The sequence below is a fragment of the Rhea pennata genome, chromosome 7 (genome assembly GCF_028389875.1).
Source record: "Rhea pennata isolate bPtePen1 chromosome 7, bPtePen1.pri, whole genome shotgun sequence".
Taxonomy (NCBI): domain Eukaryota; kingdom Metazoa; phylum Chordata; class Aves; order Rheiformes; family Rheidae; genus Rhea; species Rhea pennata.
This window is the reverse complement of record NC_084669.1, coordinates 30,870,842-30,896,758: the sequence shown is the minus strand read 5'-3', so window position 1 is coordinate 30,896,758 and position 25,917 is coordinate 30,870,842. Positions and strand designations below refer to the sequence as shown.

General features: G+C 38.3%; 1 protein-coding gene across 1 annotated transcript; it reads left to right on the top strand.

The window, feature by feature from the left end:
* Window positions 1-211: 211 nt before the first annotated feature.
* On the top strand, window positions 212-25,088 carry OPN4 (opsin 4). Its single transcript, XM_062580247.1, has 11 exons — window positions 212-355; window positions 8,742-8,881; window positions 10,835-10,968; window positions 12,682-12,885; window positions 14,753-14,924; window positions 15,795-15,959; window positions 18,757-18,864; window positions 20,000-20,180; window positions 22,867-23,019; window positions 23,486-23,554; window positions 24,897-25,088. Exons 1-11 carry the CDS (start codon window positions 212-214, stop codon window positions 25,086-25,088), a joined length of 1,662 nt encoding a protein of 553 aa, XP_062436231.1.
* Window positions 25,089-25,917: the final 829 nt, after the last annotated feature.

Genomic DNA, 25,917 nt, shown 5'->3' with positions numbered 1-25,917 from the left:
TATTTAAATGGAAGCTGCTGCTGCTGCCCTTTGCTAAGCTGGAGATGGAGAGACGCAATCTGAGGCTCCAGTGAGAAACTCTGCACTGGATTGAGATCCATAGTTCCAGAGAAGGCAATCTGACAATCTGCTTAACACACAAAAAGGGGAAGCTGGGCTGATTTGAGTTCAGAGGAGAGCTTTTCTTTTTTTGCTGTTGCTTAGATTTTGCATGAATAGTCAGCGCATTCAAAGGGAGATCTCTTGTTCCTCTGAGGACCCCAGCTGCACCAAAATTGTGGAGTCCCTCAATGCATGGAATGACTCAGAAGCCAATGCCTACAAACGGGTGGACCTGCCTCTCAGAGCCCCGACAGTAAGTGTTCTCTATGACTAAAACCTGATTCAAGTAAATGCCGGTAAAGCTGGTGTTTACAGAACTTTAAAAGAACATTTAAGATGCATGTACACATTCAATGCTGCAATGCAATAATGAACAACATGAACAACCATAAATGCTTTCTTTTTATTCCTTTAACTCTTTCTTTGCTGCAGAATCATAGAAGCAGTGTTTGTCAGCAATGTTACATGGGCAGAAGAGAGAGAGGAATGTTTAATGTCAAAGTACACTGAGTATGTTGGAAACTATCAAAACAGCATGTTCTTGTATGTTAAACATTTTTTTTTAGCAGTTCACACATGATGGTCTCTTTTTTGATTATTCAAGATGGGAAATTTCTGTCATTTCTGTAATAGCCTATAAATGCAGCGGAGCGCTTCTATACACGTTAACGAGACGTTATTTGCAGTCACAGAAGAGAGCTTTCCAAAAGTTTTCTTCCAGGTAAGTTCGATCAAAGCTCTTTCTCAGTTGCTAAACACTAAATAGAAAGAAAATTTCCTTGAGAGCATGAAGATGGGAATCTGTTGTACTGAAACATCAGGACAGAATTTCCTTAGGCTACTCAAGTTCTCCATCCTACCCCAAAAGCTGAAGCCAAAGGAATTTAGGAGTTCTCCTCCTGCTGGTGTATCCCTGTATAGTGTTACAGTTTTGTTACCTGCTGTTTATACGAAAGTCTCTTTGAAAGAAAGGAAGAAAAAAAAAGACCCAGGCTAATATTTAAAGTTTGTAAAGTCTGAAATGTAACTTAAAATGTTGGTGAGGACACACCACATATTTTGGCATGACCCACATAATACAGAGGCCATTTGCAAAAACCGTACAAGTTTCAAAAATTCTAGAAGTCTATATATATAGGATGCTTATGCTAATTATAATAAAGTAGTAAATATTTCATTATTTGCATAGTAAAAAGGATATTAAAAAAATTTTTTTTTAGTAAAACATGGATATGCAGTGTACTACAGGCAAATAAACAGGCAAGTGTGGTGAGCCAAGGAGCTTACAAACTAAATTAGACAGATAACGTAATGAAAGAGGATAGCAGAACACAGCAGGGAGGGAGAAGAGGGACTAGAGAATACATAGCAAAATGGAAAAGGATTCTGGGGATAGAGTGATTTAGATTGTAAAATTCAAAATGATTTTTTTCCTTATTCTACTGAAGGAGGATATTAGCTGTCTGTTTCCACTCCTTAGGTAAGTGATTCTCTTTTCAAACTCTTGCATTTTAATTTGACACAAAGATTGGTTTAAGAGCGTTTCAGGACTGAAAGCAATATGTGTTGTTTGTGGATGAGATTTAATCCGGAAGCCAGGATACAAAATCTGCTATCTAAATTGCTCAACAGGACAAAAATCATTCATGGAAAGCCCTGCTGCCTATTGGAAACTGGGGCTTAGCAGTTGGCGTCATTCTGCTGAAACCATAATTGAGGTGGGATTACACTCCACTTTGTGCTGCCTGTCATCACAAAGTGTCTATAGAGGCAAGCTCAGAAATCAGAGCAAGGAACGATGAAGAAAAATAAGTGTTATTACTTGTCTGAGGCCTCTTGTAGGTAGGCAGTACAAAAATTGGCCTCCAGAAGTTCTAGGAGATTCCAGTATTTCTGCTATTTTTTTCTAGGCTATATGATGTGTTATAACGTAAAAAGCCTAACACTAACTTCAGTAGTATATGCCACACTCTTGAAATCAGCAACTCCCTTACCTGTGTTTCTAGGAAAACCCAGAACAAAGAGACATGCTACATTGCAAAGTCAATGTGGAACTGCCAACGCTTGTGATGCTTTTGGAACTGGTCTGTATTTTATTAAAATAGTCATTCTGCACAACCACTGACTACAGTTGAAAAGCTAGATGAATCCCTGAGACATAGCAGTCTCTATTTCCCCTTTCTTGTCTTTTTTACCCCAGTTAAGATACGTCTATCTAATGTCCAGATAGAAGCAGCTGAAAAAAACCCTCGTTCTAGTCTTTTTTTGTGGCTGACTCTTCACTGTCACACAAATTAGTCAATCAGAAGCAGCTCTGAAATATTTTCAATTCTTAAAACGATGTCATGAGGATTTATTGTTTCCCTTTAAATATAAATTAAACCTTGCTTTATACTCTTGCCATTGGGATAATGCGAGGAGTGGGCTTTATTAAACATGATTTATGTTCAGCACAAGTATTTACATGCACAGCTCTGCTCCTGCCATCACCACTCTTACTTTAAGTAGGAGTTCAGTAACAGATTTCCAAAAGAAGAGTAATTAAAAGGTAAGATTTTCTTCCTGATCTGAAAAAGAACATACTCTTTTTCCCAGTAATAACTGCACTGCAATCTTTATATGTTCACTTAAACAATTTTTTCATGTCATGAGATGGAGGACTAGGACTTTCAAAATGGATATGCGTTCTACTAGAACTTATTCCTAGGTGAGCGCGTTTGATTTTTTTACAATTTTGAAGTCACTAATTAAAAACACTCTCTTTAGGAAAAGGTATATAAGAAACACATTCCCAAGATAGAATAGATCCAGGTATCAGGGATTCCGGATTCCTGGGTTATATATCCAGTCTAGACTTACTTCCAACCTGGGCAAATCATTTAGCAATCAGTGATTTTGTCCTAGCCTGTGAAATTGCTTTACCCTTTCAACTTGCTCTCAGGGCCATGTCCAGGGTCTTGACAAGCTTCATGGAAAAACACAAGCTCTGTCTTTTGTGGATATTCTCTGGGGCTGAACGACACTTACCTCTTATCTGTTCGCACCAAGTGTAAGCATAGCTGTACAGATGTGAGCCTGTACTGCTCTCCTTCCCAGAGACGTGGGCTGGCTCCTCGAATTAGCCTGCCAGGAAGAATTCTGCTTCCCTTGTAACCAGCTGTGATGGCAAGCAATAAATATGAAGCAAGGCTCCATGCTGTGCTGCTACTCCCACAGACAAGACCAGAGCAGCAGGGATTTAGACATATTTATCCAACTAGCAAGAATTTCTTTCCTACCTGCTAAAAAGCACACGAAGTTTGTAAATCTCAGTGCTGAATAACTAAAAACATGCTCAGTTCTGTTTTAGCTGTTTTGTTACAGGTGATAAACAATCACTCGTTTAGGGAGGAAAATACTCTTTCTTCATCCCTTGCCAGCACAGTGCTATCTATGTTCCAGCCTGGCATCCATTTCAGATTTACTCATTTTATATTTTACTTAGTAGAAACAAGCCTATCTTGCTTATCCCAAACGTCCTCAGAACTACAAGCATTTTAAGAAGGCAGACTATGCATTACGCCTAGCTATCTCCTTCTTTTTCTAGTGTTCCACAAGGACACACTTAAACCTGCTGGAAGGAAATGCACTAATATGGAGCAACCTCCCTAACTTCTTGCCAATAACTCTACAATAGTTAGAGGGTTAGTAGGACTTAGAAAAGGATTACACATGTATTTCAATAATAAAAATATCCTCCATTAAGATTATCATTTCAAAGGGATAATAAACCTATTTTAGGGTATAAACCAACTCCTAAGACTCTACGGTTAAAAGGAAATTCCCAGATAGCTGTTCACTATGCAAACTTTGCAGCTCTGTCTTTAACACTGTCTCCCATAACATCCTCACAGGTAAGCTCAGGAAGTGTGGGTTAGATGAGTAGACAGCAAGATGGATGGAGAGCTGGCTGAAATGCAGAGCTCAGAGAATTGTGCTCAATGCTGCAGTCTAGTTGGAGGCCTGTAGCTACTGGTGTCCTCCAGGGGTCAGTACTGGGTCCAGTCTTGTTCAACTTCTTCATCAATGACCTGGATGAAAAGACAGAGTGCCTCCTCAGTAAGTTTGTTGATGATGCTGTTTGCTGTTGATCTCTAGGAAGAGTGGCTGACACACCAGAGAGCTGTGCTGCCATTCAGAGACCTGGACAGGCTGGAGAGCTGGGTGGAGAGGAACCTCCTGAGGTTCAACAAGGGCAAGTGCAGAGTCCTGCACCTAGGGAGGAATAACCCTAGGCACCAGTACAAGCTGGGGGCTGACCTGCTGGAGAGCAGCTCTGCAGAGAAGGACCTGGGAGTGCTGGTGGATGACAAGTTGACCATGAGCCAGCAACGTGCCCTTGTGGCCAAGAAAGCCAATGGTATCCTGGGGTGCATTGGGAAGACTGTTGCCAGCAGGTTGAGGGAGGTGATCCTGCCCCTCTTCTCAGCCCTGGGGAGGCCTCGAGTACTGTGTCCAGCTCTGGGCTCCCCAGTCCAAGAGAGACATGGAGCTACTGGAGAGAGTCCAGCGTAGGGCTACGAAGATGATCAGAGGGCTGGAGCACCTGCCCTACGAGGAACGGCTGCAAGAGCTGGGCCTCTTCAGCCTGGGGAAGAGAAGACTGAGGGGGGATCTTATCAGTGACTAGAATACCTTAAGGGAGGGTGTCAGACTCCTTTCAGTGGTGCCCAGCAACAGGATATGAGGCAGTAGGTAAAAACTGAACCACAGGCAGTTCCACCCGAAACTAACGAAAAACTTCTTTACTGTGAGAGTGACGGAGCCCTGGAACAGGTTGCCCAGGGAGGTTGTGGAGTCTCCTTCTCTGGAGGTATTCAAAACCTGCCTGGATGCAACCCTGTCTACCATGCTCTAGGTGACCCTGCTTGAGCAGGGGGGTTGGACTAGATGATTTCCAGAGGGCTCTTCCAACCTCAACCATTCTGTGATTCTGTAAAACATTCAGTCGTGTCTCCAGGCAGACTAGTGTTCTCTCAAGTGGTCTGAATCAGTGTGGCACCTCCCAAACACCTTAACAAAACATAACTATCCACCAGATTCTGCAACACTATGGAGTAAATAAATTAAAAATTGTAATGGCTTGCCTATCAGAGATTAAAGCCACAAATTATTTTGCAGTCCTAGCAAAAGGCTACTTTTCATCTATACCCCCAAATATTACAAAACCTGCTTTTAAGCATGCCTAAAATACCATCCATGCCTAGAAGTCCATGTTCTCAAGCTGCCCTTCAATACTGACTGTGAAGGGATTTATTACTTTTCAGCTACTTCCTTGATGCTTTCCACAGTTTGCAAGACCATTTTGTTTGGCAGCTTGAGAGATGTGCAATATTTACACTGACGGACTGTCAGGAAGTTGGTGCTTCCAAAGGAATTGTTTCTACAGAATTAGTAGTAGTCCAAGCCACCCTCAACACAGTAAGCCTGTAGGTATACTCGCACCCAGTAGTCCACTGCCTCCAATACATGTTATCTTTGTTGGCTCAGGAAAGCTGTAGTGCACTGTCCACCAACTGAAACCAAATAGAGACAAGAACTGTAAATTGATTTCTTGATTATCCTGCTGATTTGACTTCCTCAAACACTTTTTCTACTCCTCCTTTTGTTTGATATACCTATCCCTTAGAAGACTGAGGGATGAACTCAAGAGAGATACGTGTTTTCTTCTAGAGAGGAAGCTATATGTACACAGCTCACTGATGTGTCTGGCGTGCTTAGGACCTCTCTGATGCCTTCTGAGTAAATGAATACCCTTCTATTGACTTAAAGGAGCTCTGAATGAAACCTTTATTTCCAACAAAAACTCTGAAATGACTGTTTTTAATAATTGAATTTATTTTTTCTTAGAGAATAGCCAGCATTGGACCCTGTGGTGAAAATCCCAGGCCTACAGAAGTCCACATTAAAATGTGAATCTATTCCTCTTTGACACTGACCTTTTCTCTTTCCATCTGTTATCATTATTTATGTCCTATCATTCCTCCAGTATAAATATTGTTCCTATATTTTCTTAACATTTGACATTTCTGTTGACCTTGAACTTGTTTTACTCCTGAAGTACTTTTAAAGTCTTCTCCTGTCCTTTCGATAACCTTTTCTTCTATTGTGACTTCTCTTTATATTTGTATTTATCTTTCTAATTTTTATTTGTTCTGAGTCTTCCACAAATATAGTTCATATTAAAGCCATTTTTAATGTGTTCTTTGTGCCCAGAACAAGCTTCTTTAGTTGCTTCATTTCTGTTACCTTGATTCAGTTCTAATTAAATGGATAGCTGAAAGGATACTCTGAAAACACTAGAAATCTCCATTCCAGTAATAATCATGATTCTCTGTAGAGAAGCAGTTAAAAAATGTTCCAGCCACAAGGCTAAGTAAAAAACCTCCAAACCAAAAAGCAACTGATCTCACAACTGATCTCATTTCTTTAAAACAATTTTAACTCAGACTTTCACTCCACTTACATGGGATTTTATGTTACTTTACTGGCAGTAGGTTAAATACAACAATTTCTACTTAGGCAAAATTGATGTTTATGATGTGCGGCCAATTTATATTTGCTGAAGGAACCTCAACAATAGATTTCATGGCTCTGTCATTCAACTAACATATTAGCCTTAATGCAATAGTAACATTTTGCTCCAAGTATAGTAACTGCCACAGCTACATTTTCCCTAAGATCAGACTACTTGTCTCGTATTTCATCCCTGCTAATGTAGGAACCAAGGAACACATTCATGTTGAGGATTGCTGCAGGTCCATCTTCAGGACACAAGCAAAGAAAATCTCTTCTAGAATTCCAAACACTGCTGGGGTCCACCTCATGCAACTGCTACACTGGTTTTAAATATTGTCTGTCTATTAGCTTTACTTCAACCCAGTCTCACAGATTTACTCAGAAGTTATGTCTGCCCGTTGTCTGAAAATATCCATGTCCTTTGATAACTGGGCTGTTACAGGAGGCATTTCTGACTTTCACCTTAACAGCGGAGCCAGATGGTAAGATGAAGCTATTAACACAACTGTAGTGAAACAGTAAAACCTTAAATCTACTTCTAGGCACCTTCTTCCTTTACTACCAACAACCTTCTTTCTCCTAGAAATGGGTACAGAGGATAGTTGTAGCACCATCTGCCAGTACAGGTGATTGGAAAGAATATAGCCACCTCCATAGCATGACTTAAGCTTAGCACAGGCACAGACAGGCAATTTGCTTGTCCTAGATCCTAGGCCACAAGTCAGGTTGACAGTATTCACACTAAGCAGGTTATAAACGATCCAAAATATCTGCTGGGCTTTGCTCAGTCGTGGCGTGATTCTCACAGCTCAGTAGGTGAGAAATGCCATGGCCGCAGCTTGCAGGTTTGTGTTATGGGCAACGGTCATGGCATGCCGTTCCAGAGTGACTGCCATCCTGAAAAGTCAGGTTATGAAGAAGAGAGATTTGTCTGTTGAAATATATGAGGAGTGGACTTGATATTTTTCATGGCATTAGTTGGTCGGAGCTGATGCCAAGACACATGTAGGATGGTGGCAGTTACACGGAAGTGAGTGTTTAAGTCTCCTTGCCTTACTTTGTATCAACAGGCAGCAGAATGCTGACAGTTTAGGCAGCTGTTCCCACGTCCTCTTCCACTTCTGTCAGGTCATCCTGCTTTCTGCATGTAGCCTTCTTGTTTGCTTTATGACTCAGTTGGGAGCACTTGGTTTAAAAAGTCTTTATGACTCCTGGCACTTGCAAGAAAATGTTTTAAAACTATTATTATTTAAAATGCTATAGTCATCAGAATTGCCTAGTGAATTTCAGAACAGTTCATTAACAGGTAAGACACAAACTCTTTCATCAAACTTTCATCATTGCTTTATCACAAACTTCACAGAGAGAAAAATATGTTCACTCTGTCCAGAGTGAAAAGAGAACTTGCACATAAAAGACACAAGCTACTTTATAAAAATTCTTTTGTGTTTTAGTTTTTCTAACTGTTAATTTAGTTTGTAAGACTTGCTTAATGCTGTCAGGCTTTTGGTTACTAAGTCTCGAGGGCAACTAGCAATTTAGTGTTAGTTATTCAATGGGAGAAACAAAACGGGCATACTTCTAAAGGATTAAATGCATATCTATACATAGATCATTTCTACTTAATTTGAGAAGTCTAGCCAGGACTACAGAGAGGACAACAGAAATCACACTTCAAAAGTACAGAAATTTTCCTGAAATGAAAATTGCAGAAAATTTACTTGCTGTTAAGTATGGCATTACTTGATGTCAGAAGCAACACAAAGGATCCCCCTCTGTCTCTCTTTTTCTCTTCCATATTCCTGTTTCTTTTTGTTGAAACATACTGGTTTTCTTCACCAAAAGGCTAAACAACAGTAAACATCTAAAATACCCTTTGACCTTTGCAGTGCTGATGGTGTATTTATTCTCGGGAGATGATCAACAATAAATGTAATTTGAAAGCAATTTGCTTATTCTGACCTTTTTTGCTTGTTGGTTTTTGCCATTCTTGTCCACTTCCTCCTCTTGAGAAGAAGCATGTGCCAGCTTACTCAGTCAAGTCTGACAGTACCTGTGAATCTTTGCTTACTCTGTAGAAGATGACCGCACAAGATGTTCCTCGTGCCTTTCCAACAGTGGATGTCCCAGACCATGCCCATTACACGATTGGAGCAGTCATTCTTACAGTGGGAATCACTGGAACTCTGGGTAATTTCTTGGTCATCTATGCTTTCTGCAGGTAACTCTTTTGTTCGGGTATTGTTTCAGCACTCACATGGATGGGCTTTAACAGCATTGTAACTGTGTTCTGCAAATGCACTGCAGAACGCCATCATAGCAAAATGTACTGAGAGATACTTCTCCAGGAAAAAAGTGACAACCTGCCATTTCACTCTGATTTCTTCCCATTAACCATGGTGTGTTAGAAAAACAGAGGAAGAACCATGCAGATGTTCCAAGCAACAGAAAAGGAGTCAACAGAAAACATTCAGTCCACTTTCAACTATTGGCTGTTCTGCACTGGACTGATGGGATGTTTTGCTCCTGCCTCTTCCACATGACTTTTCTATCTTACATAGAAAAGACACATTACTTAATTCTCCTTTGCTCTGTCTCCCTCTGTCCCTTACTGGCTATGAACTTCCATCACATTTACTACCTTTTTGCTTACTTCCTGTTAACTAAAGCCACATCCCAACTTTTATATCCAAAGGAAATCTGATCTCTGACCACAATGTGATATTTGCAGCATTCCTATTCACTCATCTGGTTTCTGTTCTGTTGCACTGGGGCAGAGATCACCTACGTGACGTCTGGGCCAGTGAGGCCCTACTTTTTGATTGGTCTTTAGGCACTACTGTAATAAGCCTAAATAATAACAATTATATGATAACTTTTACTGTGTTAGCTTAAATCCCCGGGGTGTGGGCCAAACTAATCTTGGTCGAGAGGCTGTATTTATCTGGTGAATTAAACAGTAGATTACAAAGTATGAGATAGTGGCAACTTTTCCCAGGCAATCTCGTATTTTCTGTTAGGTTTGTAACAGAAAACAGTGTGTGCATTCCGAGTAGGTGCCAATGCTTTGGTGTGAATGAAACAGGACAGAAACGGTGCTGGCATGTAGACTAGGTATGTGAGAGAAGGACAAAGTACATGGGGTAGCTTAGTTCTCCAGCTGGTCCCAAACAGGAAATCCAGTCACAGCAGCTGCAGTTCCAGTAGAGGACACAGAGGAGAATGGCTTGTTTTTATTTCAGGATGTTATGAATATAAGAAGGGATACAGATAGCAAAGCAATGATGACACCAGAAGTGTCTTAAATAATGGCAAAACTCTAAGAGACAGACAGCTACCTAAAACAGAATTATGTTCAATAACTCTGTAGACTAATGAACAAATACATGCGCCCCCTTAAGCATCTACTACTACTATCTCCTTCTCCTAAACTGACACTTGGGGGATGATAGACCTACTGATTACAGATCAGTGCAAGGAACCCATTATTTATTTTGATACTTTTCAACTGTATCTAAGACAAAATTTGAGAAAGGAGCTAGAAAGCTATACTGAACCCAGAGGAGCTCTCAGGTGAGCTTGTATGTGTATGCTTTAAGGCACTGTACTCTACCATTGTGAATAAAATATGCAAACAGGATACACTAAAGGCTGGCTATTGCTCTTTTCAAAGTCAGTGTCTGGTCCAGCAAAATGAGTGTTGTGGAGAAGAATTAATATAAAACAAAATGCCTGATGTGGTACATAGTGAGCTTGCTTAATCCCTGTATTTGGAAGTCACTGCTGATCTTGTCAGCAGTGGAAAAGCCCCCTTCCCTCCCCCTCAGCTCAGCATGACCCAGATCCAGTAAATCCATAGAGTACATCAACTTTAATTTCCTGTTAGTCATGGACATGCAGTGCACTGGGTCAGGATATTTAAAGAACAATGTGGTCTATCCCCATCACTGAGCTGGTTATCAAAGCAATCCTCTAAAACACACAGGAGTATAAAGATACAAAATTGAGCCTTGCTTGTGTTCTCTTGCTAGAGAAACGAGAAGCACTCTGCTCTAGCTTGTTATGTAGTGGGCCTAGATATTTGTGAACCTTCCAAGGCTCACAGGAAAGAGTAACAACATAATTAACTGGGCAATGGAGCTTAGCCACATTCCTTACGATCTTTTCTTTCTAGGAGTAGGAGCCTTCAAACGCCAGCCAACATATTCATCATCAATCTAGCTGTTAGTGACTTCCTGATGTCCATTACACAGTCTCCATTTTTTTTCACCAACAGTCTCCACAAACGCTGGATTTTTGGTGAGAAAGGTCTGTATATACTATTTCTAAGAAATTAGTATGTTCTTATGCTAACAGTAGTTAATAAAGTATTTCCTAGTCCTCAGGTACTTCATTTTTGCAAACTTGAGAACTTTCTCTGAACTATTTTGTGTGGAGGCAATAAATACATTCCCACCATGGAGAGGAAAATTACATTTATGAGATAAAAAGCAGGCATTGGTAATGTGACACATACGACTAGTCCCATATTGCCAGCATTCTTTCCCAGAAATCTCATAATTCAGTTACTGACAGAATTTTACAACAAAGGAGTATCAACTCCCAACATACAATTTAATAGCTTCTCTAGGTAACTTGCTCAGGGAATTTCACTGTAAGGCCTCACAAAAGTGAGTTTTCACAACAAAATATTAACTGAACATTTTCTGTGCATTCAGTAAATGTTCTTGTGGGAATCAGGGATAATTTATAACTTATAAAAGATAGCTGGTCATCGCTTTATGACAACAGCGACTAGAATGTCTGACCAAAAAATTCGTGAGCATTTAGAAAAAAACCCTTGTTCCCTGCCCAAACCTATTTATAATCTAAACAGCCAGTATCACATGAAAGATTGTTTCAAGAGATTCAACCAGATGAGGAGAGATGGTTATTAACTCTTTCAGCTGTCTCTTAAAAAACAAAGTGTAACAAATCTTTAAAGCTGCTCCTTCTTATTATTGTTGGGTTTTAACCCTCATCTACTACTTCTGTCAGCATTTATAGGTGCAGTGAGTATAATGCAATGCATGTCAATCAAACTTTGCTGAATCATCCTTCTCTCATTCCTGGCTCTCCAGAATCTAAAACCCACCCCTTGATCTGGCAGGTTGAAGGCTACCCATCCGCAGAAAGGCCTCAGACCCAGCTGAAATTTTAGTGAGACTTAAGTCAATAGCAAAATTTCTGCAGACTTCAACAGAGTGGGATTTTCATCTTTGATATAGGACATGTATGTACAGATCAAACAGTTCTAGCAAGTCATGCTCAATAATGTGCAAAAAAGCCTGTGGAACATCTTCCTACACAGCTTTAGCAAGTGGAAGACTAGTCTTTGCGTCCTGACCAGATATGGATAGAGAGGAAGGTCAAAGAAGTAAGGTTGCTATTTTGATCAGAGATGATCAAAAACATGTATTTTTGGCTTCCATGAAGTGTCTAATTGAACACATTAAAAAAAGGCTTCTAAGCATTACGTTGTTTGAATAATTAAAAAATCAAACTCATGAATATATTTATAGTCTAAATATTTACTCCAGTTACGCTGGCCTTTAGATATAAATGATTCTATGGTATCAAAGTAGCTTCTATGATATCAAAGTAGCTATCACATATTGTTAAGCAAAATAGTTCTTTCCAGGGGTGCTGAAGTAAAACTGGGAGTCAAGCAAGATGCCATGGAACTGCTGAAATGTTCCCATTAGAAACATCAGAAGCCAGTGAGTGAAAGTATCTTATAATCTCCAGCAATATGAGCAAACAAAATCTTTAAATTTTTTCTCCATGAATTATGTTATTAGCAAGATAGACAGTAGCTCTGAAACAGAATTACAACTGCTAGAAAACTGAAGCTCCATTGCTTTAAGAATTTCAGAAAACACTAGTTCATAGGGAACACAGACTTGAATTCTCCCAGAAATGGTTTCTTAATTAGAAAGGGTAGATTAATTTCACTGCTTCTTCTGTTATCTTCATTGAAAGGCTGTGAGCTGTATGCCTTCTGCGGAGCTCTTTTTGGCATTACATCTATGATCACTTTGACGGTGATTGCCCTGGACAGGTATTTTGTCATCACAAAACCTCTGGCTTCTATTGGAGTGATGTCTAAGAAGAAGGCACTAATAATCCTGGTAGGAGTCTGGCTGTACTCTTTGGCTTGGAGTCTCCCACCATTCTTTGGATGGAGTAAGTGAAATGGAATAAAAGTTTGTTTGCCTCATAGCACGGGGAAATGACAGATTAAAGACTGATCTGTTACAGGTGAAGGAGAAGGGTGAATTAAGGGCTTGCATGTTAGGCTTGAATAAATCAATTTGAGGAAGATTGCTAGATACATATCAAAACCAAGGATCTCGAATCAGAAGAAAAACAGTGTGTATATCATGGTAAATTATATCACACTGGCACTTTTCCCTGAACTCCTTACTTATGCTATAAAGAACAGTAGATAAAATCATGGCCAAAGTTAATGAAAAATGGGTTTGCCTATTATCCCATACCTTCCTCTGTTGAGTCGAACTAAACAATATGAAGTAAAGGTGAAATTAATAAATTTCTATTTTTTTCTGATGACTTTCCTCCCAAAGGTGCTGTGTAAGAGAGTGCTGGCAATCCGAATCTCTTTATTCATATAAAAGAGGAATACAGTCTGAGTGTTTTGTGCAAGTACGTCTTCAATGTATCTTGACTGTATTCTAGAAGGGCAAATTGCACTAAGGGTTGGTCACATCATCCAGACAGCCATTGGTGTCTGCACTAAGGCTTCCAGTAACAATGGCATTTAGTAATAAATAGGTAACTAATTTGCTTTTGTAAATGTAACTTTTATGCATGGAAATTGGAGCACATTTACAACATCTTGATCCTTACTGCTTATAACACAGAGTTTTTGTTACTCTTCTCCATTTGAATCTGTCTCAGTACTATTAATTCGTTTTCCATGAGTCATCAGTTTTCAGTCTCTACGTTAGAATGAACTTGTCAGTTAAAAACTCTGCCGATTATTATGTTCTCTAATTTCAAAATAGAATAAATACGAGCTCAACTGAGGTGAGAATATTGCAATTTTTTTATTTTCCTAAAGGATGTTGCAACAAGCTCCGTTGCTGAGTGGAATTTCAATTGATTTTTCTGTTCCTGTTTTGTTATGGTCATTCTGGCTCCCCTTAAACATGCAGCATGCTAAGCAGACATATTGTGGTATTTGGAGAAGCAGCCTTCAGTTTAATTAGAAGATTTAAGAAGAGAATTATGGTATATAGTTTTAGATGCTAGAATCTTAATGTGAGAATGCAGAATAATTACTTGAAGGGTATTAAGTTTATCTTGTAATTAGAATCTAATAGTATCTGCAGTACTACCTCTCATAAAATAATTAGATGTATGTGGGAACATCTGGTACAATATATTTAAGAGTTAGTCCAACAGAAAATATCACTGTAAAGAGTGAAAATTAAAATAGAAAGGTAAAAATACATTGCTGTTGACAATTCCTTTATTAATAGTTTGACACTGTTTCTCTAAAGAGATTGTATTTCGGGCAGAATCTTACATATGTGTGATTTTTCTTTCACATACACTTGACTTTATTGCACAACAAAACTAATTTAATCTGCATAATAAATCTCTCTTCTTTGCACAAGACATTTCCCTAATCTACAGAACTTAAAAAGAGGCAGCCACTGCAATCAGTTTTATTTCACTCCTGGGGAACAGAGCAACTTATGAGGAAACGGAGGTATTGGAAAACAACATGGGTCTGATCCAAGTCGCACTGAAGCTTTGGAGACACCTTTTGACGATGCTGAGTTTTAAATTATATTCCAGAACTAAAACAGGATGATTCAGTTAAATACAATAGGGCAACAGAGTAAGAGAAAATAAAAGGAGGTGATTCAAAAGAAGAGTTGTGTTTCCTTTTAAACTCTTTTTCCCTCAAAGAGAATAGGACTAAGTCCCTCATTATTCTGAGTATCCTTCTCTTACTTCTGCACTTGGAATATTTAATAAGTATCACGTCACGGTTTAACTCTTCTCCTGTCCTTCTTTCTAGGTGCATATGTTCCTGAGGGTCTGCTGACTTCCTGTTCCTGGGACTACATAACTTTCACACCATCAGTCCGTGCCTATACAATGCTGCTTTTCTGCTTTGTCTTTTTCATTCCTTTGATTACTATCATATACAGTTACATATTTATCTTTGAGGCCATCAAGAAGGCCAACAAGTAAGTAGCCAACAGTCTAAGTTTCCATTCCTTAGTTTGACTGCTTCTTAAAAAAATAAAATAAAAAAAAAACCTAACAAAGGAAAATCAGAAAGTTCTTCGATTTGAATTTATATCTATTACTGAGAAAGGAAACAAAGTAAGAATTCTGTCAATAATCAATATAGTAAGAAGTATGATGCTTAAAAGGATTATTCAGGGTTCTGAATTTAAGCCACAGCCACTCAGTATATTCACTAATGATTCAGAAAAGTATATGAGTAGCAGCCTGAGAAATTTAGATTAACCAACTCTGAAAAGAAATACCAAAGAGCTATCAGAAACACCTAGTAACATTGCATCAACAACTATTCCACAGAAGAATGGATGGAATTGAACTGCAAATTCCATGTTTGACAAAGAGCTAAAGGAAAGTAAAAAATCTAATCATAGGCCTCTGAAACAAAAACTACTGGTGTAAAAATTAAGGCGAGTGACTACCACAATATCTGTAATCTGTCCCATTGACTTCAGCGTACCTAGTCACATATCTAGCAATTTCATAGTGAGAATAACGAATCCAAAATCTGACCAAGGGAAGCAAAGGCTTTGCCAGTGTATTTACTTTAATATCACTCAGTGAGCTCGAATTCCTGATTTATCTGGAAATACTTTCAATAAAGGACTATTTTCTGCACTGAAGCAAATGGGAATTTTGCCATTAATTGGTGCAACGGAAGCGCATTTTAATTGTGAGGAACTGGTCACATACACATTAAATGCATATGACTTTTAGCATGAACTAATATGAGAGTGATTGTTTCCCCATTTTATAAAGTTATTTGGTCAACCCTACCTCCCTTTTTGCTGTAATATGTGTATTTCTCCTAGGTCTGTTCAGACATTTGGATGCAAACACGGAAATAAAGAGTTTCAGAAACAGTATCAGAGGATGAAAAATGAGTGGAAGATGGCCAAAATTGCACTGATAGTCATCTTGCTTTATGTCATTTCCTGGTCACCATACTCTGTTGTTGCTTTGGTAGCTTTTGCCGGGTAATTACGAATGTATCAGCAAAGATACATTCAGTGAAAGCACGAAGTGTGAAATTGTAAAAGGTGCAATGGATAAAAGTCAATGCTACCTGTCAACTCTAATGCCTGAAGTGCATTCAGAACATACACATATTCAGGAGTGACATTTAACAAATGAGGCACATGCTGACTATGATTTTTTCCTTAGTTTGACTTTTAAAACAAAAAAAAAAAAAAAAAAAAGGAGAGAGAACAGGAAGGTTATTACTAGCAACATAAGAAATTATGCTGATGATTTCCAAAGGCAGATTTTCTATGCAAGGGCATTTGAACAATCTAAATTTTATTTAGCGTTCTAAAACGGAAACATAAGAGGGCAACCCCGTACCCTCACCAAGAGGCTTAATTCTTTTTCTCCACTTCTTCTGTTTATACATTTATTTTCTTGTGTTACATCAAACTTCTGAAATTCTTTACATGTATAAGCAACATCAAACTTATACAGTACATATTTGCATTGGGGAGCTTTTTGGTGCTGGATCTAAAGATCTTACATATCAATCATCTCAGCATGTCCTTTATCTATTTAATGGTCAGCATTTTGTTCAGTATTTTCAACAGAAACACAATAATTAATACAGTGCATGTACATAGCTTGATATCACACTACTGTTAATACAATCCAGGCACAAGCAGGCTTGTTGAAAGTCAGGCTGTTTTGCCTCTACGTGCATATTTCTCCCAAGTTAATGTGTGACACTGAACAAGCCTCTTCATCTTCCTGTGCTTCAATTCAGCATTCCTAAACCAGACCTGACTATCTGCTTTAGAACATCTTGCCAAATGCAAAGATTTTGAAATACTCAAGTGCATATGTCAGCATAAAACACTTACCTGTCATTTTCTAGTCAGAAATAACAAGTACATCTTCTTATCTTGACACAAGATAAACTTACTTATGATGGATGCATTTTGGGTAGATGAAGGGTGGTGATTGTTGTCATACACCTAAGGAAAGGGCCATGCAGGGAAAGGCAGCTTCCTAAATTCTAAAAACTTTCCCTTAAGAAGAAAAAATATTGCCTAAGAGAATAGGATTCCCTCCTATTAAATTCAGAGGGGCAATTCCAAGCAGCAGAAAACATTTTCTCCATGGAGATAAATGAGTTCCTCCCTCAGGAACTTGAATCTATAGGATGTTTCCAATACAGTCAATCCAGTGTCACCTGTCTCCCATCACAGGGAGACTTAGGTATTGGGTATTCAGCACTGGTGATGTGTGACCAGCTAGAGATGAAGGAAGAGCAAGAAGACAAAGAAACTCAAAAGAGCTACCCTGCAGCACCACTAACTCTACAACATCTCAAAAAATCAGAAGATGCTTTAAACTAAGCATTGTAGCCATGTAGAACTGCCAGGCTGTCCTGTATGATTCAGTATCTACTTCAGGAAGATCAAGTGCCTGATGAACTTGAATTCTAGTCCGTGTCTCACACTGACAAATACTTGAACAAATGGCCAACTTTATAACTATACAGTATCTGACAAATCAGCATTTGCAAATTTTGCTCATAAAGGCATCTGGTGAGCAGTAGAGCTCCATTCAGCTTGTTTTCTATTTCTGAATTACGCCTTTCAGGCAATCGTAGTTAAATTTTTCAGAGATTAATATACCAGGCCTGGAGGCCTTATGTTAACTTTTATTACAATGAACTCTGATAAAATCAGTGTTTGTCACAAATGGGAATCTGATATGCAGTCTGTAGCTACAGTCCTGGACTAAAACCATCTCCTCTGACAGAACAGCTTACATGGTAATGAATAAATTTAATTCCTTTAGAAGATGCTTTGGAAGGGATGCTTTGGAATACCAACCTAGCACATAATCATGCTCTCTAATACTGTTGGTGTCCAGGTTCTATAAAAGTTGTAATTTCTGGGAGTGGTGAGCTTAAACCAAGGCTTTTGCCATTGTTTATTTCTCTTAGCTGAATTCTCCAACAGTCTCACCAAAGTACCATCCCTCTCATCTCAAGAGGGAATGAAAGTCCATTCCAGCAAGGAAAATTTGCCTGATACACGCTGCCTGTGTTATTTTGGTCTAAACTGATTTATTGACTTTCTTCTGACCACAAATATATGGGTTACTTCAGGTTATCTTCAAATTTACTGGCCGACACCAGCATGGCAGATAAAAATCAGTCATTACTTTATCCTTTAGAGGCACATCACCTGTAAATACGTATGTCACAGCAACACATAAGCCTAGCATGTGACACCTGAGGACACTTCCTTTCAGTTTTAGTTCAGGTCAGGCAAAAAATAAAGTCTGAATGGAAAACAGATTTATTCATATATCTGTTACAGATTTCTCTTTTCTGATAATGCTTCATTCTGCATATCCATTAAATTCCACATTACTGAAGATTAGCCTGACTCAGAAGATTAATCTGTTGAGTTTGGAACAGATACTCCAATGAACATGTATTCATGTGTACGCAGGCTAACTGTCCCACACTGTTTACTCCTGGGTAAACAACATGGGGGTTACCCCCATCTTGAGTCCTAGTAGAAAAGCATGGCAGTGCCCAAGAGAAACACCAAGAAAATCATGTTTCTCAGAAATGCAATTAGCCTGGGGCTGATTTCTGCAGGCCAACTATGTAAAATTGGCCCACTTGCTGTTTAGATACAGAATCCCCTCTTTTACTTTATTTGGAGCACCAATAAAGCATTGTCTCTTCAGTATATTACTGTGCACAGATTACCTAGAATTCACTACTAAAAATTTATATATAATGTATTTGCATTACTTTAGGTATTCCCACATCATAACACCGTTCGTGAACTCCATACCAGCTGTGATTGCCAAAGCTTCTGCCATCCACAACCCCATCATTTATGCCATCGGTCACCCCAAATACAGGTGAGTTTACTCTCATTAGCTATATTTAATACAGTACAGATAATCAGACAGTAACTTTGTTACTTATGAGACCAGTACTTGAACTCTGTTTCACCTGCTCATTTTACCTTCTCAAAATAGCCTCTTCCTCCCCCAAAAAACTTCTCAATGACAAATAAATGTCAGTGGAGTTTGTACGTGGAACAAATTACTGTGCAGATGGGAGCTAGAGAATGCTGATCTGTACTTTTTGATCACTTGATAGAAGATAGAGACCTTCCCCTGCTCAAATCAAAGCACCATAAAATTCTTTTAAGTATCTCCATGGGAGATGACATTTGTCAGTGTTGCAAATAGCAGTTTGTAAAATTAATCAGGCTTGTGAGAGATGCAGTTCAATAAAAGAATCCAACTCTTTCCTATTTTGTTTGTCTTCCCCACCTTTCTTTAAGTTTCTGTATTTCAAATAGTATTTCTTCTGAGTTGTAACATCTAAGGTCATTACAATATCAAATGCAGATGCAGGCTGTGGGATCTGAAGGATGGCAGCAAAGCCAAACATACAGTATTGTTTCATGCTTTACAAAGACTTACTGGGGAACTGGGTAGAAAACATGCAGACTTAGACTTTTAAGTAGGGAACACTGGGAGGCAGAGCAAAACAATTTCATTGCACTGCATATGATGAAATGAACACTCTAATGTAACTGTACATTTTGTACAACTGTACAGATACCAGGCAGACAGATGCACAGAAGGAAGCTAGGATAGCTGCTTATGTGAAGATTAAAATAATTCATTACGTTGTACTTCTGCAAGGTTCCACTTAAAGGGACAGAATTCTGTATTTGCCCTGATTAAACTGAAAGCAGATAAAACATCATTTTAATAGCTCCCTTCCCTCAGAAGAGTTATATTTTGATGTCCTTATCCCCGCAAAGCAATAAATTTGAATTCCACAGAACATTGTGAATAAGTGATCTTGCACAGTAATTGCACAAGAGATACTGGATATCTGGAAAACTCTTTAGTGCCCTCAGTAACTTTTCAGTCCATTCAGCATTAGTCTACCTTTTGGAATAAATGCATTGTTTATGGTGACTGGATTTTTGTGCTAACAAAGGAAATCTGACTGGTTCTACTTCTCATCCATTAGAACAGCCATTGCAACGTATGTTCCCTGCCTTGGATCCCTGCTGAGAGTTTCCCCTAAAGACTCCCGGTCTTTCAGCAGGTATCCCTCCTCCAGACGATTCACCATTACCAGCCAGTCTTCCGAGATAAGCGCGCCACAGAAAGGAAAAAGGCGACTATCTTCTGTCTCAGACAGTGAATCCGTAAGGAAGACACTTCCCATACATGCATTTTTAATTACAGAGTAATTAAAATTCACATGGAGTCCTTCGAAGTGGCAGATGATTTTGATGAAATGCATTATACTGCTTGTTACAAGAGCTCCAGAGAAAGTAGAGGGACAAAGAGAAGTAAAAGAAGGCTGAAGTGTAAAAACAGAATGTAAATTATTCTATTCTTGGTGTTTTGTAATTTTCAAGGAAGAGTGGAAAGATGAAATAACAGGAATTTTAGAAACTGAGGGAGGCGTGTAGTAGGAATATCCTTGAAAGCCTGACTGTATTTCTAGGATGCTGCTTGTCTGACCACAGATTTGGAGTCTGGACATACAAAAAAAGAAATCACTGTGAATGAAATATTTTTTAGTGAAAGCAAGATTATAAAGAAACAGATAATAGTTTCTGAAGGTGACAAGGGTTGTATATGGAAAACCATTAATCATCATTTTCAGACAAAACAAAAAATCCATTACAAAACCATTTTTTTCAGAAAACAGCAGCTTACTGCTATCAGTCTAACTGAAGCCAAATGTTTTGCATAGCAGCTGGAAACTAGTGAGATGTTTGGAGTCCCAGGCTCTCTCTTGCTTACTAGAAGCACATTAGTATCCTCTATGCAATTGTTTTAAATACAATTTCCAAATATATGAAAAGGTCATTGTTTTCTCAGTGATTCTTTTCATAGTCAAGCTAATCCTTGCATCAGATCCAGTCAAGCTCTGCATTTTGACAGTTTTTAACAGTGGTGTTTCAATTTCTTTATATGCTGTATTGTTTAGCTTCTGAGTCCAATCAAAATGAAATTCTTCTGGGTAAGAGCCACCATTCATCTTGAATGTTTTTAAATTGGCTAATTAAAAGTGAAACATTTTTAATTGTGAATCCTGACTCCTTACAAAGAACTGACTGGAAATTGTTTACTTTTCTAAGGGATTTTCTAAGGTACAAAATAACTTTGTGTCCACAGGAATATAAAAAATTGCATGAAGATAATTTATCAGCTGATAAATTAAAATTCTTAAAAAACAGACAGCCTCCTTCAGTAATGCTACATGCTCTGTTCCTACTATCAGTGAGGGGGGAGGGAGGAACCCTATAAAAAATTTAACACTTATATTTGCCCAGGAAAGCAACTCTTAATATTTAAGGAAAAACAGTGGAATTGACAGCAAAAATTACCCCAAGTAAAACAAAACAAAACAAGCAATTGGTATACTTCACTCTAGAATATTCTGTAAGCCATGGGTAAGACTTTATTTTGTTCAGAATAATAATAGAGACAAGATTTTCTAACAACAGTATGTATGTTCCTTAACATTTTGAGTTGACCATAGAATTCCCTGTATCAGCAAGTAATATCAGGTCAGCTGAAGTACGGGGCTCAAGTTTAAAGCAAACAGACAAGCAAAATTACCTGCTTCAATGCCCACCAATAATTTCTTTTGTTTCTACACCGTATTTAGATCAACTAGGCTTAAGCTTTCTACACATGCATTCACAGCGCAAAAAGGCAATATACATGCTGCCATGTATTCTATGTCAAAGTTGGTCATCAAACTATAATTAATATAATTAGGGATTGCATAAGCTGCTAAACTATCTTTTTATACTCTTATGGATGCAAAGTTATTTTATGCCTTCAAAAAGTTCTTTGCAAAGAGAAGGAGCTAATAAGTTCAGCAACACGTGAGGACTGGTGATTAGAAAACAAAGTTGCTTCCATTTTACAGTTCAATCAAATGAGACTGTAAGTACTAACCCACTTTATACCTGGATGCAGAAAATACTCTCGTCCAACATCTTGCACTTCAGCAGGAAAGTTATGTTTAAATTTTCCTCCTGAATATTTCATTAACCTTTTCTTAGAAACCTTCTGTGGAGACATTTCACTTTGTAGATTGCCTTCATCACTGCTTCCCTAGTAGTTAGAAAGCTGCTTCTTAAAATACAACCTTGATTGTCACTGTTGCAAATTAAGTGTATTTTTTTCCTTCCCCTTCTCATTCCCCAGAGTTATACAGAAAAAATGATCCTGATCCTCCTTGGAGCAATTAGTCTGTTATGTATTAAAATTCTTCTACAGCATCTTCACTTGGGATTCTCTCTCCATAAAACAGGCTCAACAGACCAGTTCCTTCAATTCCATTGTAGTCATGTTTTTCTGCACCTCTTTTTTATTTTCTTCTTTGGAGAGAGTTTATCTATGCTCTCTCCAAGTAAGGTGCCCAAAACTGGACACAGCAACCCATGTTAGACTTCATTAGTACTGAGTAAATGGGGACAGCTATATTCTCCTCTATGCCATGCTCCTACCAGTACTTCACAGAACATATTGGTTTTTATAACATACCACTGTTCCTATGTGACCCACTGTATCATAGTAATCTTACTTCAGCATATTACTGCCAAGCTCATTGCGTATCTTTTCATTTCTTACATGTAGTACTTGAAATCTATTGAATTTTAGACTTAAAAGACTTGATAGTTTTGTTTGTACCAGTTATATGCAAAAGACTTTATTTCGCTGCACATGACACAGCTTTTGTGAAATGTCTTTTATAAAATGTCTGTCCCTCTTGTAATTTCCGTCTAAGTAAAGCTGATTTTCACAGGACAAATTGGCTGGAAGTCTACAGAACCTAAAGTGATTATTTTTGTTGTACCATTTTAGGGCTGTACTGATACAGAAACTGGTATTACCACTGTGATCTCCAGACCTCCTAGCAGACAGTTTTCCTATGAAATGGTAAAAGACACAAATCAAACTAGTGACATGAGAGCCAAACCTAAAGCAAAAAGCCATGATTCTGGGATTTTTGAGAAGGTAATAGACTGTGTGACATCTAAGTTCTCAGGCAACTGGTAGGTTAATCTGCACATTTTATCATAATTTGTCATGAATGTTCCTGCCTAGAAGATGGGGATAACCTATGAATTAACACTTTGAGGCTGTAAAAGGTCCTTAACTGGTTCATTATCCATCTGTCTTCGTTGTATTTCTGGCATTGTTGTATTGAACTTAGCACCTGAGGGTTCTATTTAAGTTTGTATTAAGTAATAATTCCTTTTCAGTGTGCAAGTTACTTATCTTTCTGTTGTCTCCCCATTTGTTCTAAATGAACAAATATAGTTATTGGAGAGAGAGAGAAAACAAAGCTGTCCTCAGTCTATCGCTACATTTCAGTCCTCTGCTGTCCCCTTTTTTCCCCCACTCCTTGCATTTCAAACTTGATGGCTACTGTGACGTACCTGTATGTCACTTGTCTTTCTTTCCTGTGTTCTTCTTTCAGACATTTGTAGATTCTGATGACATATCCATGGTGGATCTGAATGTCACAGAGTACACTGCTACACCTGCTGTAAGAGTTGTTATTTTAGTATTTGCCATGGGTCTAACTGAGCAAATAAAAAATAATTACATTTTCTTGCACTCTTGGAGCTTAAATTAACTCATTTGTTGAGATGCAAAAACAAGATGATACTCCCAATGGAATATAAAAAAAATGCTGCAAGTGGTAGAATGTATTGCTGAAATTAATCAGAGATTGATGGAGAATATATGTACTACACAGTTCCCCTTAAGTCCAACTTCTTCAAGGAACTTCAATATTTTCATGGATTCAGCAGGTTCCCTGAGGAGGTCTGTCTGTGATTTCCTTAGTTGATCATGGAAGTCCTAATTTTGTGCCAAATTTTATATAAATAACTGACGGGAAGATACGCCATTCAGATAGCAGTCCTTCTGAAACAGCCATAGACTTGTGGAAAGTACTACTTTATAAATTGGTATTGTTAACTGTTCAATATTCTCTGTTTTGGGTAGGGCCAACCAATTAAAACATGCAACTTGCATGAAACTCGGGTAAGTTTTGGAAACATGCCATAGCACTTATTCAGTAAGGGATTGTCCCAGTGCTTCTCTTTTCTTCCATGTAACAGAACTACATTATATTGATATTTTTTTGACATCTTCCCCAAGTGAGTTAACTTGAGTCTTGACAGATGAGGAAACAAGAGAAAATAGTTGCTGGATGAAAGCAAAATGGGAGCTAGACAGTTTAATCTTTGCAGTATTAATCACAGTGTAATATAAACATCTTAAATTAACTCTGCCTTGTTAGTAGTGATCTTTACAAGCTATTGCTAGCCTCATCCTAACACTTTTGTTTTTTGGTCCTGTGCAAGTCACAGCTAGCATTCCTACTGTCAAAATAAGCTAATAAACCTTCCCGGCAATTCCAGTTTTCACTCTTTTCTCCAGTTTGATTCTCCTTTCAAAATTTCCATGTCATGATGAACCTAAACAGATGCCACCTTGCTTATCTCAATTTCTTAATGTAGGAACTGTTTATTTCACTGAATTCATAGACTCTTTGAGCACATTCTCAGCACTTTTGTTCACAGATGAATGTGCTGTTATTAGCCTGGTCTTTTACCACAGATGACCAGACTCTGAAGTAGCAAATGCAAAGTCTGTGCTTTAATAACCTCTTTAGCAACAGTTTTCTCATAAGGTACTCGTGAAACATTCCAAAATTGTTCAGGTCTACCCTTTCCGCAATCCTTTAAGTCTGGCTTTGCATTAGTTCGGATTGTCAAAGTGCTTATCTAAACATACATTGCTTTTTCATAGATGCTGCAATCTGATCTCATTTTAGACATCTGTGTTTTCTATCTCTCTCAAATCCTTGTATGCTTTAGACAGGTGAAAGCCTGAATGGTATTGGACTAAGAAAAGGAGAGTCTCACCAGAGACCATCTGCAGCCCAGATACCCAGCATTATAATAACATACAGCAATGGCCAAGGAGTAGAGCTACCTTCTGAATATAGCTCTGGTTTCCTGTACCCTAAGATGAAGAGCCACAGCCAGAAAAAGAACTCCAGCAGCTAAGTGGTGGTGCAAAACAGTGTGTCAGCTTAGTTAGTTAGTATCTCTGCAACAACCGTGGATCAGCTGAATCCAGAAAACCTTCCTATCCTGTTCTGATATGCTCCTACAGAGACACAACACAGGACAAGCAAAGATAAAACCAAGGGGAGTCAACTTTTCTGCATGAGAGCTCTTTCCAGTGGTTCATTTCTTGATCCGAGTCACATCATAATTCTATTACTTCTTCTTTATGCAGCTCATGAAATGATTTCTTTCACTTTGATTTTACTCTGCTCAAGTATATACCACCACTGTATAGATCTTACCTACCAGCCTCTTAAGATTAATTTGGGAGGAAGAGGAAATACGAGATTCACAACTGACTTTTTTCACTTAAGTAAAAAAAAAAAAAAAAAAAAAAAAAAGAAATATTTTAAAAAAACTTAATCACACAGTCAGTGCTCCCTTCTATCATTAACAACACGTTTTCCCTCATTTTCTGTACAGTATAGTTGAAAGACAATGCACTTGAGCAAAAGTCTGAAGTATTGGATCTTTATTTTAAGTTCTGAGACTGTAAAGGAAGGGAAGGGAATCACACTGAAGACAAGCCTATGCTCCTTTCCATATCTAGATTATTTTTCTGACAGTTATTTAGACAGCAGCTCAACACAATTTAGCTAACCTCCTCTGAGCAACAGGTATGTACCAGAAAGCTCCTCTTCGCTTCCCCTTAGCAGGTGTCAAGAATGCAGAGTTCAAAGCAATATATGTAGTGAAATGTCTTATGGTTAAGGAAATACAACTGACTTCCAATTCTTCAAAAGAGTTTACCTTTAGGTGTGCTTTT